At 45.5% G+C, this 18,100-nt stretch overlaps 1 protein-coding gene across 3 annotated transcripts in view; it reads right to left on the bottom strand.

Moving 5' to 3' along the window:
* The window catches only part of LAMP2 (lysosomal associated membrane protein 2), a 39,986-nt gene extending 30,463 nt beyond the window's left edge, over window positions 1-9,523 (bottom strand). For all 3 annotated transcript variants that reach the window (XM_032329938.1, XM_032329940.1, XM_032329939.1), the window contains exon 1: window positions 9,275-9,523. In XM_032329938.1, the coding sequence (XP_032185829.1) occupies window positions 9,275-9,338 (64 nt within the window). In that variant the 5' untranslated portion in view covers window positions 9,339-9,523. The remainder of the gene's footprint in view (window positions 1-9,274) is intronic.
* Between the last annotated feature and the right edge of the window lie 8,577 nt (window positions 9,524-18,100).

Genomic DNA, 18,100 nt, shown 5'->3' on the forward strand with positions numbered 1-18,100 from the left:
GGTTAAGGCTAGAAAAGACTAAGTAAGGTATGGTATGGAGGAGCTGTCAGCCCTGACCCCAGGCTACCCAGGAGTGGGGCTGAGGACTCTGGCTTCTAATGCTGCCTATCAAATGGAGGCCTGCTTTTTATAGGCTGCTCTCTGCACCTCATTTCAAGTGCCCCAGCTTTAACATAAACTCCTTGTAGTCAAAGGATTCAAATCAGCTGGAAATAACCAAGAAAAGCCTCATTCACTTTCCATACTAATCATTTACATTCCAAACTAATCATTTACTTTCCGAAGATATTAAAGTGCCGGAAAGAAAATGGCAGAAGATGGTTAAGAGCCCCACGGTGCCCATGTGGACCTCAAACTTCATGAAGCAGAAGGCACAAGTCAGCTGTGGTTCCAATGTACCACTACAGTCAAGTCAAGACAGTCTAGCTGCTGACCTGAAAATGAGAACTGAGAAAGGCCCTGAGGGCTCCAGCACTTTCTGTTCTGGTGCCTTCGCGGCCTTTCTCCCAGTGAGAGCTACTCCGTTCATAGAGCTTCCCCACTCCCTCCCCTCTGCCTCTCCCAACCGCACTGGAAACCACTTTCACTCAGTATCTATCACCTCACACTCAACGATTCCAAAACTGAAAGTCACTCTTCTGCTTCTTCTAAGCTGGTCCCCTTCTCAGCCTCTCTAGTTCTCAAGGAGAGATGGGACCCAGTAGAGTCATTCAGGCACAGAAGTTTGGGAATAGCTTCTACTTCATTCCCTTCCTGAAGTCCTAACCAGGTTTTTTTTCCCCTTCAAATCCTCTCTTAAATCCAACCTTGGCCTTTTATTTCTACTCCCAATGCACTGCCCCACCCCTACATTACTACAGATGCCTCCCAGCTGTCCCTAGAAATGCTTCCTGATTAATGGTCCTTAAATACCTCTTCCTTTCTGGACACTTGTTCAGAAACTTTTACTAGCTCCCAAACTCCCATATTAAATTTAAATTCCTCCACCTGACTTTCAAAGTAATCCTTAATCTCATCCCACCCTATTCCTTCAACTTCTCTCAAACCATTTTCCCAGAACACACCCTTTAATCCGGTTAAACTTGTCCCGCAGGACCCAAACAACCATGCTTTACTCCATTTCTACCCCTAGGCTTCGACTGTCCCTACCATTTGAAATTTACAATTTTTCTACTGACCTCAATGTTCAGTTCAGGAAGGATATCCCTCTCCGTCTGGCTGCCCCTAAATACAAAACCCCCCTCGCTCGACACTGCCTCTTCCTAATCATTTCTGGTCAGTATCACCACCCACTCTAAGAGCTGAAAATGCCAGATACTCGCTGGCCCGTCCTGGCCTCCCTGGCGGCAAGGATGGGCACTTGGGCTCGGCTCTGCCTGACAGAGGCATCCACCCCAGATTTCAGATAAGAGGGCGGTAGAATCAGAGCCACGAATGGAACGGTCTCCCTGGGGCGGAAGCTGCCACCACAGGCATGATCTAGGCGGGACAGCCGGTTCAGGCTTGGCGCCGCTCGGTGGTGCGATTTGGGAACCTCAACCAGGCTTCAAGATACACAGGCAGGAGCTCTGGCGATTCTGACTTACCTGATACACGTTTTTTCATCAAGTGAAACTGTACCAATGTGCGACATACACATAGAAGAGTGCACACTGCAACACACGAAAGCAAAAAGCGCACTAACACGAAGCAGACAGCTCCAAGAACTTTCGCTAACTGAATCCACTTGTGTCAAGAAACAGAACATTCCAAGAGCCCCGAAAGCCCCTGCTGTGCTCCCTTCCAGGTACCTTTTTCCCCCTCCCAAGGGCATCCACTACCCTGACTTATAACTGTATTAGATTCATTCTGCCTGTTTTTCAACTTGCTATCAGTGGAATCATTCACTGTGTTCTTCTGAGTCTGGATTCTTCGACCGCGCCTAATGTCCGTGCCGTTCACCCAGGCTGCGTGTAACTGCAGTCTGTCCCTGCTCACTCTGTATGTGTAGCTTTCTGTTCCTGGGCAAACACTCCCCTGCTGAGGGATGACAGATCGCAGATGGCACATGGTTGGTTTCCAGTTTGGCCTTACCACACGGGGACACGTTGGCGAACACACATGCACGTGTACCTGCTGGGTGTATATCTAGGGATGAAATGGTGGGACTCAAGCCTACACATATGCCCTGGTATCTTTTTAATAAACTCCTTTTCTGCTTAGAATCGATCAGATTTTATCCCTGGTGCTTACAATGAAGAACCTGGACTGGGACGCCTGGGTGGCTCAGTCGGCTGGGTGTCTGCCTTGGGCTCAGGCCATGATCAGTTTCCTGGGATGGAGCCCCCGCGTCAGGCACCCTGCTCAGCCAGCTTCTCCCTCTCCCTCTGCCTGCCGCTCTGCGTATTTCTGCTCTTCCTCTGTCTGTCAAATAAAAAAAAATCCTAACAACAACAACAAAAAAGAACCTGGACAGATTAAGCTACCCATTTTTCAGCAGCCATTTTTCTCCACCATCTCCTTAACTGTAAAAGCCTCAAGAATCGTACATGATGTATACCCCGACCTTTCTGTATATTTTATACTATCCTGAATAGTTCAGTTATTTTATGCCTGTAAATCCTGACCCCTATATTGTCACAGGCACTGCCTTAAAACAGCAGTTTTCAACTATAACTTCACAACAAACTGATGTGTCATGGTAAATTATAGTATACAGCAGGTAATTTGTTAATAAAAAAAAAAAGGACCTCAGTCTGTGAATGGATGATATATATGGATTTAAGATTCCCTTTTGATAATGTCTCCACCACTCATTTGAATTCCAATAGTCTCCCTTCCCAGCAGAAGATCTAATCTATGCCGCTGCTCCTTGGAGCGTGCCCCTTAGATGAAGGTCATCCATAAGGAGGCCAAGGTCGGGGAGACCGTGTCTATCACTCTCCATCTTCTATCATTCCTAATAGTGTGGAATACGTAATAGTTTCTCAGTAAATCCTGGTTGATCATATCAAGATAAAAATACTCTGCAATAAGGACCTGAAATATAGTTTAATTACAAAAAGGCCCGTGTTTCAGCTCTTCCAAATCATGAACCTAACCTACCTGGCTTCTAGATACTCCCTCAACCCCCAAGCCAAGTTTTCGCCTCAATAAGTTGTGACATGAATTTCAAGCTTGGAATCATCCATTTCCTATAAGGCAAACTCATAGTTGAAACATTTGCACTTTGCTAAAAATGTCTCCGGGCAAACCATTTCTATCCTTGTTGCTGTATTTGATTTTAGCACAGCTAAACCACTTTTGTTTAAGTCTTTATGACACTAAAAAAAAACCCCACAGCTGTGTCAACTATACTCAAATTTTTTAAAAAAACAAATTAATTACATTTAGTTAAATAATGTTTTTTATAAGAAACCCCACACCGCTGACTATATCCTTGAGTGTGTAATTACAGAGCTGGGAGTTCATTCTCCACAAAGAAAAAGGCATGCCTCAAAATCAACTTTTTCAAATTTAAATATCCTCTCAATCTTATTTCCAGAGAGTTCATTTAGAGGTCCTTTTAGAACTCATTAACTTTTCTCGCCAAGCATGAGATGCTGCAAAAAGTGGCTAGGTTTTTACAAATCTGACTCGAAGTGTAGTTGAAAAATAGACATTTGCAAACAAAGGGAGGGGTGGGGTGAGAACATAATAGCAGTGGTAAAACAAAACCAATAAAAAACAATGATCTAAGAGCCAATATAATGAGGCGATCAAGCGCCCCATCCCTGGCACTGAAAAGCTAGAATTCAAATCCAGTCACAGTCCAATTTACTAGCTGTGAGACTCGAGGCAAGTTATCCTCCCTAAGAATTGGAGCATTTCTCGAACAGGTTCTTCGAAAGCATGCAAGCCCTTCAGAGCTAAAGCGAACTTCGCCAAGCACGTTGGATACTCCCGCTTACAAGCTTCCCTTCTAGTAAATATAGTAACTAAAGGAATCCTTCCCAAATTTTAGTTCTAAACGTACTTTTCATCATATTAACTTCTGAACTTCTGAACTCAAACTCATCAGCTCAGAATGATGCCGGGCAAAGGGTCGTTTAAAAAAAAAGACATAGGCACACAGTACTTATTTATTCCTTCTTTGCTGTTCCCGGGTTTAATAAATCTGATTAACTGTTCCTCATTTACAAGTCCTCACTGATGCTTCCTAATATAGGTACAACTACCCAATCCACTGCTGATACTCCCGGATTTCTGGTAAATCTCTCTTTTTTTTTTTTAAAGATTTTATTTATTTATTTGACAGACAGAGATCACAAGTAGGCAGAGAGGCAGGCAGAGAGAGACAGAGAGGAGGAAGCAGGCTCCCTGCTGAGCAGAGAGCCCAATGTGGGGCTCCATCCCAGGACCCTGAGACCATGATCTGAGCCGAAAGCAGAGGCTTTAACCCACTGAGCCACCCAGGCGCCCCTGGTAAATCTCTTTTAAAAAGAAAAGTAATGAAATGATTTTAAGCTCCAAAGTAATTTATTTTTAAGATCAGACAGTGGGTAAGGAAGGAAGATTCAACACTATTCAACTCATGGAAAATGCTTATTGCTGAGTGAGTGGTGCTTGGCAGACCTCCAGAATTCTTCTGCAATGCACAGCAAGACACCACCAAGTACTCCTAAAGCACACTTTTGGATCGCAGGCGATCTCTGATCACTTTAATATGAAATTATAATCGGAATGCTTTTGTCACTGCAGGAGAAGAGCAGACTTCCTGCACCAAGGATCACTTGAGTCAGCCACAGTGCTATGAAATAATTGTCAATCGCAAATTCCACTCAAGGACATAGGAGAAGAAAGCCTCACTCCTGGGAAACATGTGAACATATCTGAATATAATCCTATCAGATGTGATATCCAATGACTAATGGACAAATAATAAGCCTGTCCTTCCAAGTATCTCTATTATAGCTAAAAACAATTTTAGCAGAACCTTGAAATCGAAGTTACCAGTTTAACGAAATGTGGTTAAGGTTAGAGAGCGATCGCCCGCTTACCTTCTCTCAGATCACCTCCAAAACGGGAGAGACTGGTTCTTTGTGAAAACCTTATTCTCCCTCCTACCAAGGACTTCTTAGTTCTCCCTGTTAACCGTGCCTCTTATGGAGGTACAGCTGAAGGGGTACGAGTAAGATACTAGCATTCCCTATGGGATCACACATCAGTAAAACGGTTTATAATTATCTGCACTGCTCAGCACCGATCTTGAAGTTCTCAATCCAAAGACATAAAAAACACTTCTTGCAAAACATAACTTAAGGTTCACAGAAGAAACAAGCTGGTCTGAGAGTCCTATTTCCAGTGCCCACCACTGAACAGCCTCCATAAAAATCTACTAAGGGTTGGGACGCCTAGGTGTCTCAGTTGGTTGGACGATTGCTTTTGGCTCAGGTCATGATCCCGGAGTCCCAGGATCGAGTCCCGCATCGGGCTCCCAGCTCCACGGGGAGTCTGCTTCTCCCTCTGACCTTCTCTTCACTCATGCTCTCTCTCACTGCCTCTCTTTCAAATAAATAAATAAAATCCTTTAAAAAAAAATCTACTGAGGGTTAAAACCATGTACCAGGCGCTCTGCTAAGTAGGCAATGGGAAGTCACCGTGCCTAAGCTAGTCTTGGCTCTTAGAGACTAATGCCTTAGGGGAGACTTGACTGATAATGGGATCTTTAAAAGAGTGGAAAACAGGCCAGCCTAATAACCTTAAGAGCTTGGGAATGGCCAGATTTATTCTTTCCTATTCCTCCAGATGGTCACCTGGCCGGCCTCCCTGCAACACTCAGGTCTCTGCTCACTCGGCCTTCGATAGATCACCGTTTCTGGGAGGGAGGGCCTCCTCCTACCAGTGAGGTCCACACTCTGGATATTTGTATGAGGTTTCTCCCACCCAGAAAACATCAACCCCGTAAAAACCAGAAGTCAAACTAGTTGTAAAAAATCAGTAACTACTGAAGAATTCTGAATCTCTGGTGCCACAAAGAAAAAATACTTAGACAACGACACTAGGAAATGATTTTTAGCCACTCCTCTCTTTATGATGCATCCTAGAGCTTTTCTTCAGGAAACTCCTAGAGCTCTTCTACAGGAAACTCCTAGAGCTCTTCTACAAAATGTTCTCTCGTCAGTTGTAAGTCATTCAAATAAAGAGCATAACTTAATCTCTGTGGAAAGGACCGGTAACACATAACCCCTAAGAACTCCTAAGAACTCTTTTCTGTACTGGCTCTAAAGCAGCTATTTTTTTAAAAAGTTTCCGTGGAGCTGGGATAGTTACAAAGTGAAACTGGTAGAGATTGAGCAAATTCAGGACAGATCCCCCTTCAATGGTAGCCCAGAAGAGCTCAAGATTCACAACAGGTACTTTATAAATATTTACTGAGTTCTTAAAAACCTACTCTGGGTATCCACTGTGATGGATGCAAAACCCACCAAGCAACTCAAGTTGGGCTCAAGTCTTAAGGGAGAGAGCCACATGGAAGGAGTCTGAGCTCCACTGAACCAGCAGATGCCAGAAAAAGCAGCTGTATGGAAGAGATTATTTCTCTTTTTTAAAGATTTTATTTATTTGACAGAGAGAGATCACAAGTAGGCAGAGAGGCAGGCAGAGAGAGAGAGGGAAGCAGGCTCCCTGCCCAGCAGAGAGCCTGACAGGGAGCCTGATGTGGGTGGGACTCGATCCCAGGACCCTGGGATCATGACCTGAGCCCAAGGTAGAGGCTTAACCCACTAAGCCACCCAGGTGCCCTGGAAGAGATAATTTCAATTTTATCCTGCTATCATCTGAAAAATCTAATCTAGGTACATTATGAACTTTTTACTCCACCAAACCCTGTTCTAAACCTGGAAGTGGAGGAAATCGATTTTGGAAATCTTCCAAGAAGATGAATCTAGTTAGTCCCGGATCAATAAACGGCAAACTAGCAGATAGCTGACGGATTCTTTCATGTGCTTCTTTTTGCCTGTTTATTTTCCGCCATGAGCAAGCATTGCTTTTGTAAAAACAAAACAAAAAAGCTTTCATTAAAAAAAGAAAGAAAGAAAGACACACACAAAAAACCCTAATGACACGAAAGCCAACAAGTAGGACAACTATTATTTTTTTTTCACTTTCTCTAAACAATAACCATGTTGTGTTTGTGCAGATTCAACTGGCAGGGAAGTACTGATTAACAGATGCCTGGGTCAGATGTGTTCTAGCCACTGATAAGGTGCTTTTCGTTGTAAACAATCCTCTCTTAGGGTCACTGGCCCCTCACTAAGAGCTTCATGGCAGTGTCAGAGCTTCGAGTTATGTTTGAGCAAAGTCTCCCTGGCCCCCTTTCAGAAGGGCTATGGAGGTGGTCTTCTGTGCTATGTGGACAGCGGCACTGGATCCGAGACTCTGAGACATGTGGTATCAGGACCCCTTCCTCACTTGCCCACTGAGGACTTCAAAGAGCTTTGGTTCATGTGCATTCTGTCTACTGGTATTTACAAAGTTTGAAATTAAAAATGGTAAGTGAATGAAACACGACATCAGAGCCATCAGTGCTGATGTCATTCCACATCATGAAGCCTCTGGAAAACTCCACCGTACACGGGTGAGACTGTGAGTGAAAACGACAAATAACTTCTTGGTGTTCTTTCAGAAATAAGTTTTCATCTGACAAGCACCCTCTCCCAAAGTTCTCTGAGAATCACTAGGTGAGATCACCAAGAACCCTTCCCGCACAGTCACTTTGGAGCAAGACTGCTCAACTTTAGCACTACTGACGTTCTGAAGTGGGTAATTCTTTTTTGGGGTGGAGGGAGCCCTATGCTGAGCACTGTAGGATGCTTAGTAGAATGCCTACCCTCTACCCATCAGATGCCAAACGTAATCCCCTGATGGGACAACCAAAGATGTCTCCAGATATTGCCAAATGTCCCCTGTTTGAGAATCCACTATTTCAAGGTGCTGATTTTATTCTACCGATATACGAACTGCAGAATGCACACCTCTCATGCCTTCTCAGACCCCAAATAGCTCTATTTCCTCGCCACTCCCATCTGGGTCTGTCCTTTGGGTTTATTTGGTCACAAACAGCATGTCAGTGAAGAGCAACAAGCACAGGATGAACCAGGTCAGGAAGAGACATTCTGGTCAAAGTTCACCTTTCAGGCATTAAAGCCCTGGGGACCCAGTGATCTTTGGGCAAGGGCGGGTAAAATACAAATCAGCGAACATTCATCCAACCATTCTTATGACTGGGTAACAACCCAGTCTTTGGCAAGTTACCTATCTTCCTCCTCCAAAAAATGAAATAAAAGGCCAGTTGTGCCACTGAGAAGAAAAAGGGCTTCTGAAGGCAGAAAGGCACTCAGACACACCACCCGCAAACCTCACATCTGGGAGATCCTCCCAACCAAAATACCTGCGAACTTTTTTTTTTTTTTAAGGCTTTAAGTTGTTGTTTTTAATCAGGATCTGGCTGGGAGGAAATAGCAAAACTGACATGAAACCGACATCCTCAACACTTCCAAGTCAGATCTTCGCTCCCCATCAAAGTTCCCCCTCTTCCTTTTAGTCTCCAGAGGTTCAGTCCGAGTTTTCCCCCCCTGGAAATTGCCCCGGGCCACCTTAGATCCCTACCCCTCAAAACTCCAACTAACAAACTCAAATCCAGCATCTCCTTCCTCGTCTCTTTATTCACCCTTTCTCCACGGCCTCAAATTCCCACCCACAAACCGCCCCCCTAGCCCTGTCGCTGTCCCCCCGACTCTACTGTCATATCTACCCATACCCTTTCCCTTCCCCCAAGCTTCTTCGTGTAGGCGACAGTCTCGTCCCTCCCCAATTTTCGCTCTCATCCCACAGTTGTCCACCATCTTCAAAACTCTTCTCTGGTTCTAAGATCTTAACCAGGACTCTCCTAATGGTCTCGGCCACCCCAGAATCAATCGCATATACGTCCGCTCTCCACTCCTCAGTATCTTCCCCAAGTTACTCTTCCTACCCAGGTCGGCTCCACGCCTCGCTCTTCCCCACCTACTCCCTCAGCGCCCACCCCCCCTTACTTGCCCCTTCTCTCTCTCACGGGCCCTTCTTCCCCGCCATCCCTCAGTCAGGCCTTCTCTAGGTCACAGCTCGCTTCCTCGGGCCAAGCGCCACCGCCCAGTGTCAGCTGCTCAGCCTCTCACCCCCGCCCTGCCCCGGACCAGTCTTTCAGGTTGTGGCCTTTGAACTGGGCTCCCCGGGCCCCGGCTGAGGGACACAGCAGAAGGGCCCGACAACTCACCCAGGACGAGGCAGAGCAGAACGAGCCCAGTGCCCGGAACCGGGGAGAGGCGGAAGCACACCATGATTCCGCAAAGCAGGCGGCGGCTGGTCGGAGTAGAGGTGGCGGCGGCGACGGCAACAGCAGCAGCGACACCAGGGAAAACGCTTGCCGGAATCCGGCCGAGAGAACCGCAGACCACCGACCACAGCACTGCCAACGCCAGGACTCGGCGCTTCAGCGCGGGTCATAAGACTAGGGGCGGGGCTTTTTCTTGCGTTTAGCCAATCTCCGCGCTGGAAAGCGGCAAGAGGGGTGGTGATGTAGGGGCAGGTGGGCGGGGCGACCACGCCCTGGCTTTTTGGTTCACAACCATTCTTCTGCGCCTAAGAGATACGTGCGGTCGGGCTTTTTCTAAGGCTTAAGAAAGAGGATGAACTTTTCGTGGTGTAGGTAGTGGAGTTCATTTCAGTTCCAACCCCTTGAGGAGGAAGAGAATGATTTTGTTGAATTAAAAAGGTTGCTAAGCATCACAACGTAATATATATAAAAGTAATACACAATTATTTCAGGAACACTGTTGTTATCCCTGCGGTTCATGTGATTAGATAGATAAGGGAGCTGCGGGTAGGGCTTGGTGGCGGACCTCCCGACCAAGACGCGGCCTTGAAGATTGCGTAGTTACAATGCCCTGTTTTCGCAGATGGAGGAATTGAACTCAGAAAGAAGAAGAATCTTCTTTAAATACAAGAAAGAAAATAGGAAAGAGAGAAGTAAGATAGGGGGATAAAGGGGGGAAAAAAAAGATCATCCATATTCCCACTACCCAGAGAGATGGTTATCTATCTATCCTTCCAGTTGTTTTTCCACATTTCCACATGGGAATATATTCTTTAATGAGTTTGTACTAAACATACTATTTGGTACACTTGACAAGTGAGCAGATCAAAACTAAAATAGTCTATAAAGGAAAGCATTCAAAAACTACTAAAAAAATCTCAAGTTGAGATAAAGCACTAATTCTCAAATGTGAGTGTCCGAAAGAGCCATCTAGGGAGTTTTAATATCATACAGACTCCTATACCTCATTCACAGAGATTCTGAAACAGTAGGTCTCTGGCTGCCCTTGGAATCTGCTTTTTGAACAAACACCCCAGGTGGTTCTCATTTCTATGGTTCCTGGACTACACTTTGAGAAACACTAAAAAATCGAGCCCCAAAAGCATCAGATCCAAGAGATCTTAATCTGGTGTCAATGGATCTGTGAATCTCCAGACATTACTTGCAGCATTTATGTATGTGTGTATTTCAGGGGGAGAAGGGCTATAGCTTTTACCCGGTCTCAAGTGGGACCTGTAAGTCCTCACCCTAACACATACCCCTGCTCAAAAATTAAGAGTTATTGATATGTCCTGTCACTTGCTTTAATATGGTTAATTCCTCAAAGTGCAAATACTTATTCACGAATGTCTTCTTCAAGGGTGCAACTGAGTCACAAGCAGTGGCTTGCTCTATGAGGAACTAATGTACGCTACAGTATTAGGCAATGCTTTGAGCAAAGGAAGGTCATTTGACGGTCCTACCATCAATAAGACTTGAAAGGAGCCATGTCCTGGAGAATCCTTGATTGAGTGGAGTCCTTACAAGTTTCCCCACCCATTCTTACTGATGGACTCTGACCCTTCTCCCTCAGCTGTAAATCACCTAACTACAATGTTCAGCGAAACCCCAAGTTCTAGAAGAAGACACAAAAAAGCATAGTGGAAAGAACATTGGATGGGCAATCAGAAGAGTCAGGGGTGAGATACCATTTCCTGGCAGCGTGACCTTGGGCAAATCACTTCATCTATTTTAGTGTATGTGCTGCCAACGTGAGCACAGGTCACTTCATCTCTTTAACTTCTGTGTTTTTACCCATAAAATAAAAGTGAGACCAGAGCAATTTCTTAATCCTGGCTGCATTGGAATAACTGGTGGAACCTTAAGTTGCCCCTTGGTCTCAGCCCTTGACTCTATTCGGATTCAGTTGGTAGGGAGTGGGGCCTGGGCATTGTTTTTTTTCTCAGAACTCCCAAGGTCAATGTTAATGGGCCGGAGATGATCTCTAAGGTGGTCCCAGCTAAGATTCTGTAAGAATAAATGTTCATTGGGTTCCTGGGTGGCTCAGTTGGTGGCGACTGCCTTTGGCTCAGGTCATGATCCTGGAGTCCTAGGATGGAGTCCCATATCGGGCTCCCTGCTGGACAGGGAGTCTGCTTCTCCTGTGGACCTCTCTCCTTTCATGCTCTCTCTCTCTCTCTCTCTCTCTCTCACTCACTCAAATAAATAATAAAATCTTTTTAAAAAAAAAGAATAGGGGCGCCTGGGTGGCTCAGTGGGTTAAAGCCTCTGCCTTCGGCTTAGGTCATGATCCCAGGGTCGTGGGATCGAGCCCCGCGTCGGGCTCTCTGCTCGGCAGGGAGCCTGCTTCCTCCTCTCTCTCTCTCTGCCTGCCTCTCTGCCTACTTGTGATCTCTGTCTGTCAAATAAATAAATAAAATCTTTAAAAAAAATAAAAAATAAAAATAAATGTTCATTTACTGAAAATATAAGGAAACAGTGTCACAATTAGTCCAATGTCCGGTTTAATAAATCGTTGCCCTTAACTTTCTGCAGGTATCATCGAATAAAAAAATGGAAGACAGTGAGATCTAAACAGCCTTGTAAGCTAAACCTTCCCGTCATAACCTTTCCCCCTGACCAAAAATAAACATTAGTTCCCTGACTGGGACAGGAACCTCAGGGGACAGAAAAATGGGGTTTTTTTTGTTTGTTTTGGTTTTTTTTTAAGATTTTATTTTTTTAAGAGAGAGAGCTCAAGTGAGTCCACAAGTAGGCAGAATGGCAGGCAGAGGGAGAGGGAGAAGCAGGCTCCCGCTGAGCCGGGAGCCCGATGAAGAGCTCGATCCCAGGACTCTGGGATCATGACCTGAGCTGAAAGTAGACGCTTACCTGACTGAGCCACCCAGGCGCCCCAGAAAAATGTTTCTGAAGTAAGTAAATGGTGGGTGTGTTGTTAGAATGAATCAATTAAACATTCTCAAATCTTCGTTTGGTCTGAGCTTCCTTACTCACCACCATTTTGTAAGAAACACTGAGAACCACTCCCTTTCATAGGCAGGGACCATGACCCCAGCCCAACTGAAGGAGCTTAGCTTGTGTTTGGGACCAGCACCCATGTTTGAGAAACGCTGTGAGATCCCTCTGAGCTTCACATCTGGTGTCATGATTGTTGCTACTGCTGAATCCCGAGCGCTTTTATGAGCACTTCCTCTCCTACCACACCGCCTACTTCCCCAGTGTGCAGAAATCCTCAGCACACCCCTCCCCACCCTCTACCCCCATAGGTAGTTCATGACTCTTTTTTTTAAGTTTTTATTTATTTATTCGTTTAAGCAAGCTTTACATCGAACGTGGGGCTCGAACTTATGACCCTGAGATCAACGGCCGCACGCTTGACTGAGCCAGCCAGGTGCCCCTGTTTATGAGTGTTTTTATTTTTTTTTTCAAGATTTTATTTATTCATTTGACAGAGAGACACAGTGAGAGAGGGAACACAAGCAGGGGGAGTGGGAGAGCGAGAAGCAGGCTCTTCAATGGGCAGGGAGTCCCATGCAGGACTCAATCCCAGGACCCCGAGAATCATGACCTGAGCGGAAGGCAGACGCTTAACAAATGAGCCACCAGGTGCCCCTATGACTCTTTAAAAAAAAAATCTTCTTCAGGAAGAAGATTTTATTTTTAAGTAATCTCTACACCCAGTGTGGGGTTCGAACCCACAACTGCAAGACCGAGAGTCACACGCTCCGCTCACTGAGCCAGTCAGGTTCCCCTATGACTCTGCAGCTTTGAGAGCTCATGACTTTTTGGCCAGGGAGCAGGGCATCGCTGGCAAACACATCCCTAAGTGTGAACACTCTGAATGGCATGAGAAATAATGGTTCCATCAGATTTGGTAAATGATAGACAATGAAATGTGTGGCTCAGAGGAAGGAAATAGATGTAAAGATACAGAGATTCAGAATGGGAAAGTGATAAATGTTTATGAAACACAGGGGGTACAGTTGATGGTATTGTGATAGTGCTGTACCGGGTCAGATGGTAGCTACGCTCGTGGTGAGTGTAACATAACATCGATTTGTTCGATCACTATGTTGTACACAGGAAAGCAATGAAAATTGTGTGTCAACTATACCTCAACTTAAAAAGAAAAGTTTGGGGACACCTGGGTGGCTCAGTCGGTTGAGCATCCGCTTTCAGCTCAGGTCAGATCCCAGGGTCCTGGGATAGAGCCCTCATCTGGCTCCCTGCTCAGCGGAGAGCCTGCTTCTCCCTCTCCTCCCCGCTTGCACTCTCTCTCTCCCTGTCTGTCTCTCTCAAATACATAATGCAATCTTTTTTAAAAAAATTACGAAAAATAAAAAGCTTTCTTGGAAAAAAAAGGTCTATGAAATAAATGAATGAGTGGCCCTGGGGTATCAGCGTCACCTCGCAGCCATCCTATGGTTGTTTTATTTGCTTTCTCGCTCTGTCATCTTTCCTTTCCCTAGCCCTCCTCCCTTAAGTTTCTCCTCCACTCCATTTTCCATTTTCACTTTAGCATGTCCCCTTTTCTGGATCATGCCTCCCAACTGTGATAATACAATCCTCACTCAACGCCAACAGAGGTCACCGTGGACTCAAGAGGCTGCCAACCTTTGAGCCCGAGCTCTCTGGGTGAATGGAGACCTGCTGTTTTGAGTTCTTAGTTTCCTCCAGTGGGATTCTTCTTGACCATCCCCCTAAAGGTATGGTTTTACCTGCTCAAACGAAATGGTTTGAGCATGCATCAAAATAACCGAAAGAACCTTTTAAATCACAGATTGCTAAAAAAAAAAAATCAATTCATCAATCAATCAATCAATCACAGCTTGCTGAGCCCCACTATGGAGTTTGAGCAGGTCTGGGGTGAAGCACAAGAGTCCGCCTTTCTAGCAGCTTCCCAGACGATCCTGCTGCTGCTGTTTTGGAAACCATACTCTGAATAGTGAGGTCCCAAACTCGCCTCTGTGGCTACCTATCCGAGGTGGGGAGGGGGAGCGGAAGGGACTTGGATTAACTTCGGCAGTATTTACATTTTTACAGCAATTGCATTGTTTTTGCAATAATGATTTTTAAAATTTTTTTAAATTTTATTTTATTTTGTTAGTGTTCCAAGATTCATTGTTTAATAATGATTTTAAATTAATGAATGCAAATTATTTAAAACGTCAAAAATTTAAAAAGGGATAAAACCAAAAGGAAACATCCTTTCCCCTTCCTTAAGCTCCAGTCACACCCCTCAGAGTAATAACTGTTAACGTTATTTTTTAATGCTCTCAGGAAAAAATTATTCATGTACCTGCATATGTATTTATATTCTTTTTTTTAATCAGACAAACAGGAGCATGTTCTACACATTGCTTACTGACTTGCTTTTCTCACTTAATGGCATATCTTGAAGATATTTCTTAAAAGCCATATAGCTCTATCTGATCCTTTCAAATGGCTGCTTAATATTTAATGGCGTAGCCATATCGTAATTCGTAAAAACACAAATAAGCTTAAACCGCTCCCTTCAAACAAATCCCTAGATCTGCCTGCAGCACCACCTTGTGGTGCATATAGGAATTGCATCATAGAACAGCATCAATATAAGGGAATTATAATAAACTGTCTAGACTGAAGTCGCTCGTGTGGAAAATTGGAAACTTAGCACAAGATAAACATTGCTGGTGTGGCCAGAGCAAAGTGGGGCCCAGCAGTTGTGATGCTGAAGTGGGTTTTGGGAACCCATTCAGCCATCAGATGATTATGCAACCTTCATGTTTTGCGCATCTGATATCCCTCTCCATGCCCAAATGAACACTTTCCCCTGTTCCCCCCCCCAGTCCGAGTTGGAGAAGACAGGAGCATATCAGCTGATGGCAAGAAGTTGCTTCTTGGGGCGCCTGGGTGGCTCAGTGGGTTAAAGCCTCTGCCTTCGGCTCAGGTCGTGATTCCAGCGTCCTGGGATCGAGCCCCACATTGGGCTCTCTGCTCAGCGGGGAGCCTGCTTTCTCCTCTCTCTCTCGGCCTGCCTCTCTGCCTACTTGTGATCTCTGCCTGTCAAATAAATAAATAAAATCTTTAAAAAAAAAATGTTGCTTCTTACAAGAGGGCGCAGTTAAAACACTGGTCTCCTGTGTGGATCGCTTCACTCTTTTAGGGAGGGGCAGCTCAGCCTAGGAGGGAAGAGAGGGAGCTCTGGCCTTGGACTGCCTCTGATTCCTGCTTCTTCCGCTTCCTAACCCTGTGACTTCTGGACCTCAGTTTCCTCAACCGTGAAATGGAAGTGATAACAGTGTTATCTATCACGTAGGATTATTATAAGGATTAAGTGAGGTACGTGGGAAACGCTCACATATAGAAAAGAATTAACAAATATTTCCCATACTGTGATCAGTGGAGCTCATTATAGTGTTTCCTTCCCTCCCCGTCAGCGTGTCACAGACCTAGGCAAGTTCTCCTTGGTGCTCACTGAGTAAGGGAGGGCCGTTGCTATCCTTTAAATTCTAAAATTCCTTCTATCTTAATGTGACATATTTCCAGTGAAGAATATTTGTGAAACACCGCTAAGCACAAAGAACAAAAAAAAATCAAAAGCCTGTAGTCCTCCTGCCTAGAACATTCCTTCTCTTCCCACCTCCTCCTAGAGCAGGCTGGCTTCTGCCTCTCCAGGTGAAACGACTTTCTCCAAAGAAAGTCTTTAACCTTCTTTAACCAGCCCAGGCTGAATTAGGGGGGTTTTACCAATGTGCTCCCCCTCCCCAGTATCCTGGACTTTCCCTCATCATGGCATCCATTACACTGTAATTGTTGATTGGCCCAGACCCCACAGGAGCCTGCAAGTTTCCTCAGGGCAAAGGACGTGGCCATTTTTTTCACCAATCTCTTCTCATAGTAAGTGCTCGGTAAATGTATATTGGATTAATGAATGAATGGCACATCTAATAATAGGTTCTGGCTTTTGGAGACTCTATGACCTAAGTGCTGAGCTGGAGGAATGGTCTCCCCAGCAGCATACTTCCTCAGTTTTTTTTCCATCTGAGTCACATCAGGGAAAGTGACCGTCTTCTTTCCATTAGACCAGCTGGCTGACGATCGACAAACATCTGCTTTCTACCTTTACCGCCTTCTCTTTGTCTCTTGGTCTCTCTCTCTTTCTGAGTCTCACTCTCTCTCTCTCTCACGCACACACACACACACACACACACACACACTTACATGCCGCATGATCCCTACATTCTCTTTTTTTAATATATGTTATTTATAAATTTGCTTTTTTTAAAGATTTATTTATTTATTTATTTGACAGAGAGAGATCACAAGCAGGCAGAGAGGCAGGCAGAGAGAGAGAGGAGGAAGCAGGCTCCCCGCTGAGCAAAGAGCCCGATGCGGGGCTCAATCCTAGGACCCTAGGATCATGACCTGAGCCGAAGGCAGAGGCTTTAACCCACTGAGCCACCCAGGCACCCCTCAACACAACAGATTATGCGGGAGAGCGACCCCAGAACAGTGTGACCCACAAGCTGAAATGATGTACTGCTTAGGAAATAATGTGCCATTTCCCTTCCTTTTCAGTAGGGGTTTGGAGGAGAAATCCTTAACCCCACCTGGTGACAGTATTCATGGTGACGACAAGCTGACTCTGCAGGTGTAACTGAGAAGGCTGCAGCCGGCTCTTTGGCACAAGATGGCGGCCCCTTGTTGCAGACCCTTGATTTGAAGCGATGGACATGTTCAAATCAGAAGGGCCCTCGTCTGCGCCAACCTCTTCATTTTGCCCAGGAAGCTCATCTTGTTCACCCATGCGTGCAGCCAAACGGGGACTAAAACACTCACCTCTGTACTTCTTGTCTAGTGCTCTATTCTTGGTTAGCTCACCCTGGGCTCTAAAAGGCCCCACTTGGGGCACCTGGGTGGCTCAGTGGGTTAAAGCCTCTGCCTTCGGCTAAGGTCATGATCCTGGGATCCTGGGATGGAGCCCCGCATGGGGCTCTCTGCTCAGCAGGGAGCCTGCTTCCCCCTCTCTCTCTGCCTGCCTCTCTGTCTACTTCTGATCTCTGTCAAATAAATAAATAAAATCTTTTTTAAAAAATTAACTTAGTAAAATAAATAAATAAAAGTCCCCACTCATTGACGTTTCCTGTCAGTGAGAGAGGCCCGGAAAACTCGGAGGGCACTGCTCAGTGCTGATACAGAATTGATCAAACAGAGACCTTAGCGCTCTTAGGAGCTGAACTGTGGGAGTTTCCTAGCAACTTCCCTCGTCCAGATGTTATTTACTCCCTCTTTCCAGCTGACTGTTCCCCTAAGCACTTGCTGGCTTTACCATGGGCTTTAAGGAAGGCCAGCCCATCGGCCTACCCCCCGCACTACGGATTTAACAGAAGTCCAGAAAAACAAGTCCATGTCCCTTTGATTCCATCCCTTTCCATGGGCGTCTCTCTGTCCCCCAGACACAGTGGTTTCTGCGAGCCAGGGTGGCTTCCAGGGGTAGACAGGTCTACCTGAAGACCTGTAAAGCAGGATGAAGTCACCAGCCCTCCAGATAACACCTAAATGATGGGCTTTGCAGGGCCCCACAGAGTTTTGACTGTAATGCCCCGTCTAGCCCCCTGCTCCCACGGAACATTTGCTCACTCTCCTCAGCTTACAAACCCGGAAAGCTGGTTCCTGATCTCAGTTGCCTTTTTAGGCCACTTCATCTCTTTGGCCGCTTAATCGCACTTTACTATGTATTTGAAC

This window comes from Mustela erminea, chromosome X (genome assembly GCF_009829155.1).
Source record: "Mustela erminea isolate mMusErm1 chromosome X, mMusErm1.Pri, whole genome shotgun sequence".
NCBI lineage: Eukaryota > Metazoa > Chordata > Mammalia > Carnivora > Mustelidae > Mustela > Mustela erminea.